Source organism: Neoarius graeffei, chromosome 5, assembly GCF_027579695.1.
Source record: "Neoarius graeffei isolate fNeoGra1 chromosome 5, fNeoGra1.pri, whole genome shotgun sequence".
Lineage (NCBI taxonomy): Eukaryota > Metazoa > Chordata > Actinopteri > Siluriformes > Ariidae > Neoarius > Neoarius graeffei.
The window spans coordinates 71,055,438-71,072,919 of NC_083573.1; the positions used below are offsets into that span (position 1 = coordinate 71,055,438).

Here is a 17,482-nt window from a genome sequence, read left to right on the forward strand (position 1 = left end):
AAAGACATGCAGGTTAGGTTAACTGGTGACTCTAAATTGACCGTAGATGTGAATGTGAGTGTGAATGGTTGTCTGTGTCTATGTGTCAGCCCTGTGATGACCTGGCGACTTGTCCAGGGTGTACCCCGCCTTTCGCCCGTAGTCAGCTGGGATAGGCTCCAGCTTGCCTGCGACCCTGTAGAAGGATAAAGCGGCTAGAGATAATGAGATGAGATGAGATACAGTATACAGCTCTGGTGGGAGTGACCTATATATATATATATATATATATATATGCGCCCTGCGATGACCTGGCGACTTGTCCAGGGTGTACCCCGCCTTTCGCCCGTAGTCAGTTGGGATAGGCTCCAGCTTGCCTGCGACCCTGTAGAACAGGATAAAGCGGCTAGAGATAATGAGATGAGATGATTAAAAACATAGGCATAATGCCATTTGATATCATATGATATTAATATAGTTTCAAAATGTCTCTTAAGAGTGGCTTCACTGCCTCTAATTACATACACTCCTGCTCTCTGTGATGATGTTGCTTATATAAGGCAAACAGTCTGAAACAGCAGGCAAAGTCGTAATCGAGCAAACAGGCAGGAGGTTAATCGAGGCATGGACAGAATATCAGAGGCAAAACTATACAAGATCAAGGGACGAGAAACAGGAGTCAAAAAACCAGGAAGTCAACAAGGACAGGAAACAAGGCTCAGTAAGGCACACTATATGTGGTGTAATACTTCGCATTGTCCTTGCATGGGCGCAGTCCTTAAATAGCCTCAACATAGTTCACTGATTAAAGACAGGTGTTCTTTGTTAACGGTGCACGTGCCGGAGCTCATTAGGCATGCACGCAGCCCGAGGCACGCCTTCAGGTGCACGAGCCAAGGCGCGCCTTCAGGTGCACGAGCCAAGGCGCGCAGGACTGACACAGTTCTGCGCAAGTGCAATACAATCGCACTAGAAAACCTGGTCAAACTGCCAGTGTAGCTGCAGTCTTTTTAATTGTGAATTACGAGTATTTCCTCTTGTGTTAATAATTTGCCATGTCAAAACAAGCGAAACTTTCCTCCTTCTTTTGACGTGAAGAGAGGTAAGTAATTTATTATCTTTTTTTCCATCAAAGTTGCATTTTGTGGCTTTGAAGCTAAGTTTTAGTGTGCCGTTTCTAGAACACAACATCAAGAAATAATGAAAGAGCCAGTTTCTAAGCTACCTAAAACTAGCAATGGTAATTATTTTTTGTTACATAATGTACTCAGGCTGCCAGTCAGTGTGTGACCCCTCCCTTTGAAAAATCCTAGCTATGCCCCTGGTATCATTATGATAGTGGCAAAATCCTATGATGACATTGGATGGTGAAATAGTGTGAAACCACTGAGAAGTATCCCTGTCAAAAGGGATTACAAGTTCTAAAGTCAGAGCCCAGTAAATGGGGAATTTAAAATTAATTATAAGTAACTGTTTCTCTGTAAACTCTAATACATTTACAAATTTATTTTAATGACAGTTTATACTTTATGGTGTTTTTTACTATCTGGTTACAAATGGAGAAAAGATTAAAAACTTTTGAGAAACTCCTGAGTGGCGCAAAAAGCGATTGTGTCCAGAGATCACTAAATTAGGGAGAAAACAGGAGAGAAATTTAAAAAATGATTAAAAAAGAAAGTGCTTCATTTGCTATAAAACAAGGAGTTGGAACTCACTTTATAAGTATTTTTGTACACCTTTCTTCATATAATTAGGCTGTATGACTTCAAATATTGGCATATATATATATATATATATATATATATATATATATATATATATATGAAAACTTGAAAACTTTCCTCTTTACCTCACACTAGTCTTCCTAGTGTGGCCTTTTTTTTTGGTAACTCCTGTGTAAAGCGTCCTTGGGTTTGTGAAAGGCGCTATATAAATTGAACTTGTTATTTTATATATATATATATATATATATATATATATATATATATATATATATATATATATATATATATATATACACACACACAGTCCCCTCCAAAAGTATTGGAACTGCAAGGTCAATTCCTTTGTTTTTTTTGTACACTGAAGACATTTGGGTTTCAGATCAAAAGATGAATATGAGACAAAAGTTCAGAATTCCAGCTTTTATTTCATGGTATTTACATCTAGATGTGTTAAACAACTCAGGACAGAGCACCTTTTCTTTGAACCCACCCACTTTTCAAGTGAGCAAAAGTATTGGAACATGTGACTGATGGGTGTTTCTAGTTGCTCAGGTGTTGCCTTTTAAATTGATTGCTGAAACTTTAAATAGTTCTTGTTTTTGGCTTTGGGTTTCACCTGTGAAAACTGTATTTGCTGCTAAGCAAACACGAAGACCAGAGAGCTGTCAATGGGAGAAAAGTAAACCATTTTGAAGCTGAGAGAACAGGGAAAATCGATCAGAGCTATTGCACAAACATTGGGCATAGCTAGTACAACAATTTGGAATGTACTGAAAAAGAAAGAAACTACTGGTGTACTGAGCAACAAACATCGAACAGGTCGGCCAAGGGTAACAACAGCAGTTGATGACAGAAACATTGTGAGAGCTGTGAAGAAACACCCAAAGACAACAGTCAGTGACATCACTGCCAAACTCCACAGGGCAGGGGTGAAGGTATCACAATCCACTGTTCGAAGAAGACTTCGAGAGAAGAAATATAGAGGCCATACCACAAGATGCAAACCACTCATCAGCAAAAAGAATCAGAAGGCTAGAACGGGCTCACTAGTCTTTATTGATGATGTAACTCATGATGGTAGCAGCAGAATGAATTCTGAAGTCTACAAAACCATTTTGTCTGGCAATTTACAGAAAAATGCATCCAAACTAATTGGGAGAAGCTTCATCATGCAACAAGACAATGACCCAAAACACACTGCCAACACAACAAAGGACTTCATCAGGGGGAAAAAGTGGAAGGTCTTGGACTGGCCAAGTCAATCACCGGACCTTAACCCAATAGAGCATGCATTTTACCTCCTGAAGAGGAGACTGAAGGGAGAAACCCCCAGAAACAAACAACAACTGAAAGAGGCTGCAGTAAAGGCCTGGAACAGCATTTCAAATGAAGAATGCAACAGCCTGTTGAAGTCAATGGGTCGCAGGCTCAATGCAGTTATTGCAAGTAAGGGTTATGCCACCAAATATTAAATGTTATTCACTTTAAGTTAATTTAATAATGTCTGTTCCAATACTTTTGCTCACTTGAAAAGTGGGTGGGTTCAAAGAAAAGGTGCTCTGTCCTGAGTTGTTTAACACATCTAGATGTAAATACCATGAAATAAAAGCTGGAATTCTGAACTTTTGTCTCATATTCATCTTTTGATCTGAAACCGAAATGTCTTCAGTGTACAAAAAAAAACAAAAACAAAGGAATTGACCTTGCCATTCCAATACTTTTGGAGGGGACTGTGTGTGTGTGTGTGTGTATATATATATATATATATATATATATATATATATATATATATATATATATATATATATATATATATAATCTGTAGCTGCTTATCCTGTTCTACAGGGTTGCAGGCAAGCTGGAGCCCATCCCAACTGACTATGGGCGAGAGGCGGGGTACACCCTGGACAAGTCGCCAGGTCATCGCAGGGCGCATATATATATATATATATATATATATATATATATATATATATATATATATATATAAAATGAACTCAGAAAGCTTAAATTGGCTGTCTAGTGGTCTAAACATTGGCACACACTACGATAATAACTACATTATGATAGTAGCGAAATCCTATGATGTCACTGGATGGTGAAATATTGTATGTTTTCCATTTATTTCTCTGTAGTGGTATCTGCATCAGTGGTGGAAAGCACTGAGACGTATTTCTGTCAAGAGGCATCGCAAATTCTAAAGTCAGAACATGCAAGAAGAGCCACAGATTGTGAACAAAGCTGGACTGTTAAATCTGTAGTAAGGCAGAAGTATTATAATTTCAATTATTGTGTATTTAAAAAAATCACTGACGAATTAGAGACAAATAATTTTCAACCAGTTGATGAAAACCATACCTAATGTGATGTTATATTTTCCTCAGACCATAGGACACTTTATGAATGGTACTGCTGAGTGCCATGACCCATGCATTTACATGACTGCTGGTGAAATTACCATCGGTAGTTGTGTCAATGCCACTCTGACTATTATATGTTTTCAGGTAAGTCCACACTTGTCTCTGATGGTCATGGCAATTTTTGTTACCATTTTATGAATTGTATGCTTCAATTTTTTTACTTAATTTTTGCAGGGACATGTGACTGAACATCGAATATATTTTCTGGGTAAGTATATTTTTCTGATCATTTTACCATATTTATGATTAAATTATAATTGAAGCAGAAGCAGAAACAAGGCTGATTTCATTGATTATTCTCTTCTTCTTCTTTAGGTGTTCAGAACAACCCTTTACCACTACAGGATATCATGGAAACAGAACACTATGGTAATGTACAATAAAATATGAATACATCAAGAGTTTATGTTTTGATATCTTGCAAAATATAGAAAATTACACAAATCTGACCATTTTAATTGATGCAAAAATAAATATTTCTTTTGTGGAAATTTTAACATGACCTAAGTGCTTATACTTGGTCACCTAATTGGCTCTTGTGTCTCTTCATTAGGTATCTATGCTTGTCTCATCCTCCTGCTTTTGATATGTGCAGGATTCTCCATCCACTTAAAATGTCAGCATTGTAGGAGCAGAAACACTGGACCAAATTAGCTTTATAGATCATTTTATTGTATTTTTTATTGTCAGAGTTTCAACCATAATTTTTTACTGCAAAAATGTATAATTATAAATTAAAATATAATACAAATATATGGATAAAATAATAGAAGTAAAAGCTGCTGTTTTTTATATTTGAATTTTGTTTAATATATTGTGTTTTTTTATTTTTAATTAGACATTTAAATTCAATTCTGTTTTTCATTCTAATGCTGTAATGTGACTCTGTGATGTCCCCATGTGTAATGTTACAAAGGGACAAAAGATTACATGTGGTTCTATGGCGCTCCCGAGAGGGAGACCTGTGTTTGAATACCACACCATTCATTGCCAGAAATCTAAAAGAATAAAATTGGCTATGTTTGCTTGGTGAGAGGGATGGGAGTACTCTCTGTCCCTACACTCTCTCCCCTGTAAATCATGATGGAAAATGGCATATAGCGTTTTCTTCCCATAGGTTATGATCCGCTATGGTGAAGAACAAGCAGTAGTTTGAACAGATGTGATTGTTTGGTGTGTTTTGGAAGAGTGTTAGCTGTTACCTTTCACAGTTGGTAGCTGTTGTATCACAGGTACTCCGTACTCCCTCCCTCCCTCCCTCCCTCCCTCCATCCATCCATCCATCCATCCATCCATCCATTATCTGTAGCTGCTTATCCTGTGCAGGGTAGCAGGCAAGCTGGAGCCTATCCCAGCTGACTCTGGGTGAGAGGTGGGGTACACCCTGGACAACTCACAAGGTCATCGCAGGGCTGACACACAGAGACAAACAACCTACAGTCAATTTAGAGCCACCAATTAACCTAACCTGCATGTCTTTGGACTGTGGGGGAAACCGGAGCATCCGGAGGAAACCCACACTGACACGGGGAGAACATGCAAACTCCACACAGAAAGGCCCCGTCAGCCACTGGGCTCAAACCCAGGACCTTCTTGCTGTGAGGCGACAGTGCTAACCACTACACCACCGTGCCACCCTTAGGTGCTTCAGAAAAATGAAAAAAAAAAAATGTGGGAAAGAAAAAAAATTGTTTAATAAAACCACGTTTTAGTTTACATTCATTTTTTGAATAATTTTCAAAGCATTTTGTAAATAGAAACTTTGTATCCAGAACATTTGGAAACATTTTACTATGTGTGAATGTTTCTTCCACTACTGATTGCATGTAACTAACTGTATATTTCACTATAGCAGTAAACAAGTAATTACAACAATAACATGCATTAATTTCAGTGTCATAATCAATTTGTATGCGATTAAATTATTTCTTCCTACAGTCACTTGTACATTCATGTAACTGAAATATATATAAAACATTCTAATTATACAAAATTAAATCAAATAAAAATAATTTAAAAGTTAAAGTAAATCTTACCTTACTTTGTTCTTTTGTTGATGTTGACTGTTTAGTCTTTTTGTTACCTCGCCTGGGACGGAGTCCACCTGGGGGTGAGGTATTGTTTTTGGTCGGGTTTCTTTGTTTTTTTGTGAACAATATTACGGGAAAAAGGCTGGATCAATCTTCATGAAACTTTCAGGATAGATGGGCATTGGTCTCAAATAGAACCTCCAACATTTTGAGGGTCATCCGGTCAAGGTCACCAAAAAGGTCAAAATAATTTTTGTTGTGGCTACTGCCTCATATAGAGGCGCTAGCCACTATGTCATTGTGCTGTAAGAATGTAGCAATCAGAGGGAAAGTGCGTTCCACTGAGCTCTAGCGCCGGGCCATTTTCAGGAAATAAGAGTTTGGGTCATGGCGACAGCGTGTGTATGTCAGCCTTGGTTCGGAGGTTTCCATTTCGAAAACTGTAAGAGGTAAGAGTAGAATAATATAAAGTGCAGACACTTGGTATATTTTACTTCTGTGATTTTTAAAGTGTTCATTTTTGGATTACGCTTCATTTTTGTGGCTACTGACTCATAGAGTAAATATATATACTATATTTACTGTATGGACATGGCATCAGAAAACTATTTTATTTATAAGCAGTAGCCACATGTACCCATAGGGTACCTATTTTTTTCGCAATATCTTCCTTCATATTCATCATAAGTGCTACCAGGTGAGGTTTGTTTTGCCTGGCAACACTTGTTTCTCACATTCACATGGTTACTAAATAAATCAGGACTAAATTTTGAAAAAAATCACACGTTTATCTTGAATAAAGATATTTAGGAAAACAATACATGTACATAAGATGTATTACAATATTATTTACAGGTTTTCTTTATCTCTGATATTGAAAACATAATCAGTTTGAGCCCCCACTTAATAAGGCACAAGGTATTTTTATCCTTTTGAGTTTATACACATCAATACATTTATTCAGTCGTGTGTCTTTTCTTCTGAGAAAATGCAGAGTCAGATTGTTAAAATGACAATGATAAAGTTCTCAGGGTGGTTTGGCTCAGCTTTTTCTCTCCCGTTATGTCTTTCAAAATGTGCACTTGACAGCTGCTTGGTTACATTATTCTTGTGGAGCAAGCCGAATGCTACGGATCCTCGTTTGTACTTAAATCTCAGAACTGTGAGGGCCCTTTATTAGTCCTTGCTCTTTGTGCACAACAGGTGCATGAATGCTACAATCCCGCGCCTCACACACTCCTGGTACACCTGGACTACCAGCCATCCCTGGCTGACCCACAGGACCTGGGAACCCACGAGGTCCTTGAGGTCCCTCAAGTCCATTCCTAGGCACTCCTGGATGACCTGGAAGACCTAAGGGAAGTGAGTGAAATTTGTTGAGATCAGCTTAAATAGTGTTAAAGCTCCACTATGGTGTCTTGTTGTTTAGAATGATGTATTGGGGACTCATGCTACCTGAGGAAAGGTCTATATGGATATTTAAATGCTGTTTCAAGTGCTAACAGCATTAAGGTGCATTTTACCTCTGAGGCCCTGGTGACCATCTTGCCCAGGAAGTCCTTGGCCGGGATCACCTTTCTGCCCTTTTTGACCCTTTCTTCCTTTAACGGTGAAATTGAGATTTTAAAAAAATATATTTTGGACTTAAGGAGCTACTTTTTTCTCAGCTGGTCATTGCATTTATCATTCTTTTGTAGATCAATAATTGCGTGCTGTACCTCTTTCACCCTGTGCTCCTTTCTGTCCTTCTACACCTGTTACTCCTTGAGGCCCTCTGGCTCCTTTCGCTCCAGGTTTGCCAGCTTTGCCCTGAACAAATCATACCCGAAAAAAGAACACAAATAGCATGAACACACACACACAAAATAGAAATTTTCAGTGAAATCTATGACAGATATAAAATAACAATTTGTAAATCTGACATAGCAATAAGTTGCAACTTTTTAAAAATATACCTAGGCCAAAGCAAATCTTTCCAAAACACACAGACTGGCAATGTCCTTCATAACTGTCAACTTAGGTGTGTTTAGGGACTCACAGTTTTGCCTGGATTCCCAGGAGGCCCTTTGGGTCCTGGTGGTCCAATTAAGGTGCGGTTGTTGATAGGACAGCCTTGTGAACATTTAGCTCGAATAGAGGAGGCATACTGGGAGATCTGAGCAGTGATCACACCTTGACACAGCTGGAGAACTTGCTCATCTGTCAAACTAGGGCCCTGTAAAGTGCATAAGGTAACATAACTTAAGGCATTTATTCAATGTTTGTGTACATATCATCTCAGGAGGTTTTTCCTTATGTTTTTCATTTCTATCTTGCTCACTGAATTCAGATTTACATTCAGATTTCTGTAAAGCTGTATTGTGTCAATATCTAGTGTTAAAAATAAAATACAATTGAAACCAGAATTGAATCACTGTTGACATCTGTCATTCTTTATCTAGCATGTGAGCTGCCAAAGCCAGATTAATGGTATATTTTGTGTTTAATAACTTGAGATGCATTTTGTTGGATTTAATTTAGTGTAATAATGCGCTTGGAGATTTTACATGCTTTTACATATATGAAGCTTTGGAAACAGATGAGGTAAATTTGTGGTACATACAGGTTCACCCAGCTTTCCTTTAGGTCCACTGTGTCCTTTCATACCCATGTCTCCAGCAGGACCAATGTCACCTCTGGGGCCGGGGACACCTGGAGGTCCAACATGACCAACGGGTCCAACAGGTCCAGGATAGCCTTTCTGTCCTTGCTGCACAAATGCACAATGCATAACTCATAGTAACAGGAAAATGATCTAATTTAGGTGTGTGTGGTTTTTGTTGAAAGCTTCTATGGGAAGTAAATTCAGAGCCAGATAATGAAAATGAACTCACTGCTGAATTCTTCTTTAACTTTTCTCATTTAAAAAATGAGATTAGATTAAACGTTATTGTCATTGGACAAGTATCAGTACTTAAACAATGAAAAGCAGTTGGCATCTAATCAGAGGTGCAAATTAGCATAACAGTGCAGTGGATGTTGAAGTTAACAGGCCTATTGTAAATATAAATATATAATAAAGAGTAAAATGATCTACTGTAAATCTAATGATTTAGAAAAAAGCCATGCAATATGAATAAACCACATTATACAGTGCTTAAAGAACAAACCTGCCCTTTGTCACCATGAGAACCTGAACTTCCCTGTGTGGAAATGTTGAGAAAGGAAGTACTGGTTAAAAAAATCTCCTGCATGTGTCATGGAAACAAGAAGAGAAACAATGCAAATCTAAACAGATAAAATCAAATGTCATCTTGTTCACCTTTTCTCCCTTAACACCCTTCAGGCCTTTTCTTCCTATGTCACCCTACAGAAAACCAAACCAAAACAAATACATTACAACATTGATGATTAAAAACATAGGCATAATGCCATTTGATATCATATGATATTAATATAGTTTTAAAATGTCTCATGCTCGTCACACAATCATGACCACTTCTTCTCATAAAGAGGAAGTGAGTATTTATTAGGTGGCCAGTAGACTTACAATCCATGACTGTACATACTATGGATCTGTATTCCAAAAGTTCATATAGATTGAAGAAAATCTAATGTCCCTCTGAGCATTTACAGTATGTTACCTTAATGCCATCAGATCCGGTTTCCCCTTTGGGACCCTGTAAAGTAGAGACTCTGACAGTTAGGTTAATATAAAAACCTAGATGAAGGTATTTGAAAGGGTATATTATCTTACTCTTTTGGATGAAATGTTAAAACAGAGTAATTTATATTCAATTAATTGGTTATTTCTTTAAGACATGTCGGGCAAGATCCTTACAGCTGGACCTTTCAGGCCTTTGGGACCTGGCTTTCCTGGAATCCCTGAATTGCCGGTTTCCCCTTGTGGGCCCTGAGGCATATCACAGTTAATAAATAAATAAATAAATAAAACACATATAATATGAGAATTTATGTTTACTCACTGTAAAAATCATAAACTATATAATAAATCAGGTTTTAGTGTCACACTTCATCCTAACTTTTTGCTGTTTGTAATATACTTACATCAAATATTCTATGAATTACTTATAATGGAGGCTTAAAAGCAGATTTAAAAAAGACTTAATCATAAATTTAACATGCACCCTATTCTCTCTATTATATATACATGAGGCAAATGTCATGCCAGAACAGACGAAAATATGATGGCATATAAAAACACAGACTACTAGTAGTTTCATTTTCAGTAACACTTTCACTTCCACTGTAAATCCCCTTGCACTATTCTTGGAAGGGAGAGTACCAAGGGTGCCGTGTCTGGTGTCTGATACCGTATGACACATCGCACCAATCCACCCACATAGTCACACATGAATAACATGTTTTTCAATTCTGCCTAAAATACCAAACTTCTGTTTTTCTAGTTTCTATTACACTAAAATTATTGGCAAATTATTGTCAGCAATATGACAAATTTTAGGCAAATACTGACACATTGAAATAAATATTAAGAAAATTACAGTATTTATAACAAATATCATAATTTCCTTTAAAATTCTTGTATATTCTGTTTTGAATACAGGATGAATCACCTACTTCAGCCCCCACTCTCCCGGGACGTCCCCTCGGTCCACGTTCCCCTTTCAAACCCTGAGGGAAGAATGGTAGAGAAATGAATCATTTCTGCTTAATGTCTTATATTGAACAAAATCTTTCTCCTGAGCACAGGTTCTGATAACTGCCTAAAACATTTCACAGTAATCAGATAGTCAGAGGTCAATTTAAAAATTTGCATTTTAAAATTTAATGCTTGCATTTTACCTTTGGTCCAATTGACCCTGGTGGCCCTTCAATTCCTGGAACTCCTATTGGACCCTGTGATAAAAGAAATCATAGCAGCTACATACTGTATATGTGCTGAATGATAGAATTTCCAGACGTAGCAAGCTGAGCCTTACATCCTCTCCAGACTCTCCATCACTTCCTGGAAAGCCACTAATTCCTTCATCACCCTGATCAGGAAGAAAATGCAAATGTAATGACTAATAATAATAAGAAAAATTAATCAGATTGTTGATTTCCATTTAAGATTTCTGATGTGAACATTATTGCAATAAGTGAATGTAGTAATTTGTAAGTCAATTCATTAGGCCATCTTGACAGAAGCTCTTTATTTTCATGACTGAGACTCACCTTTAGCCCTGGCAGTCCCCTGTCTCCTGATATTCCTGGATAACCCTGCAAAATACACATAACAGGAAAAGCTTTGTATCAGAAATAAGTTGCTTTTAGGTAAGGGTGAGGAGATTACAAAAAAGACATGAATCTCACGGTGTAACCCTGTTCCCCAACATCCCCAGGAAAACCAGGTGCTCCACTCTGACCCTGTGAGCAAGAGACAGATATTATTTATCTTAAATAATAAAGTCTGAAAGCAGCCTACCATGTTATATGATTGTGTGTAAAACTGTGGTTTTTTTCTCTGTGCACTTACCTTTGGTCCTTGTCGTCCCTGAGGCCCCTGCTTCCCAGGTTTTCCATTTGATCCCTAAAAACAGTTTGAAATAGTTCATCATTCCTCATGAACAATTCTGATTCAGTTTGTGAGGTTCACTATGTGGCTGTATGAGGATGTAACGTTATGCATAACATCATTCTAACATAGTCTTTATAGCTTTATAGATTGAAAAAGCATGTCTTTAAATGTGAGACTGGTTTACCTTAATACCTTCATGACCCACAGTTCCTGGTAGGCCAATTGGACCGGCTGGGCCCTGTTACCAAAGAAAAAAGAACTAAGTTTTGCTTGTAGGACACACACGACTACATGATAAATCGATGGTTGTCAATCCAGATTTCAGTCATATTGTTTGTGTTGGATGCAGCACTTTCTCTCTCTCTCTCTCTCTTTTTTTAAACAAGACCTTCAACATCATGCTTGCTTCACCAGTGGAAACCTAGACCAAGATGCTAGTGGTGCTGTTATGGTTCAGGCTCATGCTGATAAGGAATGAGCAATAGTATGAGGAGAATAAACAAAGTTGGTTGACACACATTCTCTATGAGACTTGCTAAGCATTCTGTAACCAAGCAAAAGTCTGTTTACGTACTCTCTCTCCTGGAGGTCCAACACCTCCATGAGGACCTTCCATCCCAATATCACCCTACAAAACAGATACCCTCAGTATTGAAAATTACTTATAGCATAACAAGCAATTAGGCATCAACATGTAATTACAAAGCCATGTCACAGGTGTATAAACACAATATTACATTTGCTTTCTATAGTAACTATTTAATATTGAATCTCTAAAACCAGTAATTCACTAATAGTCAAAATTTAAGAAACATTTACCTTTAATCCAGGCTCTCCCCTCTCACCTGGGTCTCCAGGAAGCCCAGGTAAACCCTAGAGAACATGAAATAGAACATGCATAGGAGACACTTCAAGATAGAGTCATGCAGTATATGTTAAATTCATCTTCCACTCACCATTGCACCAGAGAATCCAGATTCACCATCCTCTCCATCAGGTCCAGGATCACCCTATAGAGTGAGAGAAGGCAGGAAGTGCAGAGATCATTTGAGCAGATAGTGAGGTGTCCAAATGATCCAGAGATGAATATGATGTTAGGTGATGATATAAGCTTACATCAGGGCCTGGATCTCCTCCTCGTCCTCGAACTCCTTTGGTTCCTTTGTAACCCTAACAGTATGACATAAGATAATATTAAACAAGAGTATTGAGAGATTCTGGAAACACTGATATCCAGAGCACAATGTTTAATTTTCTGATCAAACTCTAAACCTCTTACCTCCCTGCCTTGAGCACCAGGGAGTCCCTGCTTTCCTTGTGGCCCTATGGATCCCTGATTAGAACGAGATATTAGTAAACTTATCAAAACAACAGCATAGTTGACAGAAATCCTGCCAAATGGCTCTTGATATACCTTGGGACCAGGAAAGCCAGCAAACCCAGGCTCGCCTGGTTCACAGTCACACTCAGTGGGTCCCTCCTCCCCCAGATCAGCATCCTCTCCATACGGGACCTGGGTGGTCAGAGTAGTCACCTCTTTGGCATAGTCATATGACTCGGTGGTGCTGGCATATGGGTAGGTCTCCTCTGTGATCATGGTGACTCCTGGAGGAGCAGGATTGTAGGGGTCATATGCAGACACTGTCTGCTCATCTTCATAGGTGTGTGTAGTCTCAGGATGGTAGTCCACTTGAAACGCATTAAAAAGAATCTGTGAGACATCGATAGACTCAAAAAGAGATTGTTGTGACTAATTGTGGTTGTTGACATTGATAAAATACCATTAAATAAAATAAACGGAGTAGGTACGTTTACTGTACTGTATGTGCTATATATGTGGCATAGATAACAGTGCAGGTTCTCCTTGTTAAATTTTTATATAATTCTATGACAAGCTTAAAAAAAATAACTGTATTAGTAAAAGCTATATGGATATGGGAAGTTTTGGCAAATAGTATTTACCATTATTTATCATAATACTCTATGTATCAGCTAATAGTGCAAAATATTGCTTTACCTTAAGCGATTATTATTATTATTTTTTAAATGTCGATATTGATGACGTGATCATACCAGGTTGTGGGTCTCCAGACTCTATTCCATATCCATTATGGTCTTCACCTAATTAATTAAACAATGCTTTATAACTGAAAATGAATATTGAAGATAAATTTTCATGAAAACAAGTGCAAACAAAATGCATATTGTATTGTGCAGTTTAAAAGACGTTTGTGTGGCAGCCTGGGAAAGCCCTGCCACATGTTTATATTCACTCACCGGCCACTTTAATAGGAACTTGTTCTTGATTCTAAGATTCCTGTTCTTGGCTGCAGGAGTGGAACCCAATGTGGTCTTCTGCTGTTGCATGCTGAGATGCTTTTCTGCTCACCACGGTTATAAAGAGTTGCTATGAGTTACTGTATCCTTCTTGGCAGCTCAAACCAATCTGACCATTTTCCTCTGATCTCTCTTATCAACAAGGCATTTGTTTCCACCTACAGAACTGTCTCTCACTCAGTGTTTTTTGCTTTTCACACCATTCTGTGTAAACTCTAGAGACTGTTGTGTGTGAAAACCCCAGGAAGTCAGCAGTTTCTGAAATACTCAAACCAGTCCATCTGGCACCAACACCTATGCCACAGTGAAAGTCACAGAGATCACAATTTTTCCCCATTCACTCTTGATTTGTATCTGCATGATTTTATGCATTGTGCTGCTGCCAAGGGATTGGCTGATTAGATAACTGCATAAAACAAACAGGTGTATGGGTATTCCTAATAAAATGGTCGATGAGTGTGTACCACTCATCGGCCACATGTATGAAAAACTACAGGATTTTTAAAACTGAAATATGTTTTGTGTGCATTTCAATCACAAGTAAAGTGCAAAAATAAAAAATAAAAAAAATCTGGCTACCCTTCTTCTTCTTTTGGCTGCTCCTGTTAGAGGTCACCGTAGAGGATCTGTTCTGCATATTTGATTTGGCATAGGTTTGCACGAAATATGCACTGGCTTGTCCAACCCCAATGGCTGGGTATTAAAATCTGGCTACCCATCTCATCTCATTATCTCTAGCCGCTTTATCCTGCTCTACAGGGTCGCAGGCAAGCTGGAGCCTATCCCAGCTGACTACGGGCGAAAGGCGGGGTACACCCTGGACAAGTCGCCAGGTCATCACAGGGCTGACACATAGACACAGACAACCATTCACACTCACATTCACACCTACGGTCAATTTAGAGTCACCAGTTAACCTAACCTGCATGTCTTTGGACTGTGGGGGAAACCGGAGCACCCAGAGGAAACCCACGCGGACACGGGGAGAACATGCAAACTCCACACAGAAAGGCCCTCGCTGGCCACGGGGCTCGAACCCAGGACCTTCTTGCTGTGAGGTGACTGCGCTAACCACTACACCACCGTGCAGCCCCATCTGGTTACCCTAAAAGTTGAAACGAGAAAATATTGCATGCAATGATTGCATTCTGACTTTGGTGCAGGAGTATTACAGAAATATTGACCGCTGATTATAAACTCAATTGGTTTAGTTCATGGCCATTTCACTACTACACATATGTATGTAACTGAGGAACTTCACTTAACTAGCAAAGTTTTAGACATCTTTAAGCAGACTGTTTTCACCACCATGTTTGTTAAACTTGACCCTTGGCCAACATATTCTTTGTAGAAAGGTAGTCTAGGCAAGATTAAAAATTTTTTTTTTAAAAAGTTGAAATACCCAATTTTACTTAAATTTTTTTTTTTGTCTTTTTTGAAAGAATCCAGCCACAGTGACATCTGACAGGCTTTTCCAGGCTGCCACACATTTGTTAGACATTTCTGAGAGTCTTTTTAACCTGACCTGAATGGTTACCAGAGTAATCTTCCTGGGCATTGGAGTGCAGCACACACAGCAAGAGCACAAAGCCTAGAGACACAGCCCGCACCTAACACCAATAGTAAAACACATAAACTAGGACATAATTAATACTTTGTTTTAAAATAAAAATGCTCTAATGCTTTAGAAAGACTAGCAAATGACACTGGGACTCAGTTATTTACCAGTTAACAAGTATCAAAACACTAGCTGTTTTTTTCTACCTGGATACTGAATTTACATCATTACTAAAACGCTGCATATTTTGTGTGATCTTATTTAGGTTGTTAAGATATAAATTCTTAACCGAATGAACCACAACAGTTCTCATCTTGCTTCAACATTCCAGACCAGACAGTCTGTGGATTTAGTTTGTACGCATTATCTTCTGCATGGACAGCATTTTCTGCCCTGTGTGTTCAGAAATGTGTAAAAGTCACTATCTGTTTTCACCAGAATGATTGGGCTTTTTTGACATATTTCACATTGCAGCAAATATTTTGGCAAACTTGAAACATAATTGTGCAACAAAATACATACATCAATCTCATTAAACACATTCGGTGTAACGTTAATAGCTGGGCTTTAATAAAGTATTTCAACTGGTTTTGGAAAATAAACCCACCACCACGTTCTTTCAATGATAATAAAGTCTTTGTTCCATCCGTAATGTTGTGCTGTCTTTTCTTGTTAGCATGCACTGTCTTGAGTATTATTGAGCTATTACAAATTTTGCACTCATTTCACACTGTCCTGTATTTGTAGAGTCTGTACTGCTATACTTTGCACCACAGTCCTGTCCAATTGGAATTTTCATTTCAATGCAGAATGGCAATAAAAACCTACTCGACATATTTGCAATACATAAAGTTATATTTTATGGACTATTTTAAAAAGACAGATGTGTAAATGAATGAAAAGTATTTTCCTGCCATTCAAATGTCACATCCCTTGTGCCATTTCCATTCAAGAGAATTAAGAACAATTTAATAGAACTATAAGTTGCATGAGTTGATGTACAAGTTGTATAATAACAGGCAGCGCTTATAGATGGCTCTCACTAACTCAGAGGCTCTCTGGGGCAGAAAGGGGTGTAGTGTGGGATAGTGGCAAGATCATCTGATTGAACAGTCAGTCACAAGAACTTGACAGAATCCTCCCACTTTAAGTGACCCAGACGAGAAATATAAATGAATAATAAAATCTCCATGAGCACTTTATGACAAAACATTAACAAAATTTTACTTTTATTTTATTTCCTTTACTTGAAATTTAAAAACAAACAGAATTTCAGAAACTTGCCATATGTATATTTCAGACAGTCTTGTCCTGTGTTGTGTCAAAGGAAAATCAATCAAAATCTGTTTGCAAATTATCATGACCCGTGAGCAGATGACCTTTTTGAAGGAACAGAGCAAACCCATCATTAAATGTTGATCGTAGCATCCATGAAACTAGACGAAGATGAAATTCATAACTCAAACTAATTCAGAAAGTAACTAATCAGAACTCTATCACTTGAATCATTTATAACATCAATTTTACAGTTATTTGAATATGAAGAGCTTACTGCTCACCTTCACCCTGGAGCCTCCCATGGCCAATGGGCCTTCCTGCTCTGGATTCAATCTGGTGTGTAATTCTCACTGAAACCTGCCTCTCTCCCCTCACACAGGCTTACCGTTTTGGGCTGTGTGAGAACACAGAGCTCCGTGTGTGTCTGACTTCTTCACAGCATTCTCCAACCTTGTGCACAGCGTTGGACCCGCAGTGCTGAAAGAGCCATGCATTGCTGCTAAGCCCTCACCAGGCTCTTCCACGATCCATCCTTTCCTCAACTGGGTGACAAATACCTGAACCTTCCCCAAACACACATAAAGCCAGGCAAGATACTGAACAGCTGTGGACCAAGGGTGCAGAAAATGAGAAAAAAG

General features: G+C 38.3%; 1 protein-coding gene across 1 annotated transcript; it reads right to left on the reverse strand.

Annotated features, from left to right (window-relative positions):
* Positions 1–7,085: 7,085 nt before the first annotated feature.
* zgc:113232 (uncharacterized protein LOC541546 homolog) lies at positions 7,086–17,338 on the reverse strand. The gene is made up of 25 exons (XM_060920843.1): positions 17,230–17,338; positions 15,546–15,599; positions 13,745–13,792; positions 13,086–13,360; positions 12,951–13,004; positions 12,788–12,841; positions 12,628–12,681; positions 12,491–12,544; positions 12,246–12,299; positions 11,856–11,909; positions 11,630–11,683; positions 11,467–11,520; positions 11,329–11,373; positions 11,094–11,147; positions 10,957–11,010; positions 10,732–10,785; positions 9,974–10,045; positions 9,777–9,812; positions 9,455–9,499; positions 9,303–9,335; positions 8,756–8,902; positions 8,192–8,368; positions 7,872–7,962; positions 7,677–7,754; positions 7,086–7,506 (listed from the first exon to the last, which is right to left on the reverse strand). Exons 1-25 carry the CDS (start codon positions 17,336–17,338, stop codon positions 7,301–7,303), a joined length of 2,010 nt encoding a protein of 669 aa, XP_060776826.1. The 3' UTR covers positions 7,086–7,300.
* Positions 17,339–17,482: the final 144 nt, after the last annotated feature.

Bases quoted from the DNA above. Each gene is read 5' to 3' on its own strand.
- zgc:113232 (XM_060920843.1), bottom strand. From the start codon at position 17,338: ATGCATGGCTCTTTCAGCACTGCGGGTCCAACGCTGTGCACAAGGTTG. The intron at 11,684-11,855 runs GTAAACCAGTCT...AACTGTTTTTAG, and splicing joins TGGGTCATGAAGGTATTAAG to GGATCAAATGGAAAACCTGG. The intron at 10,046-10,731 runs GTAGGTGATTCA...GATATGCCTCAG, and splicing joins CCGGGAGAGTGGGGGCTGAA to GGCCCACAAGGGGAAACCGG.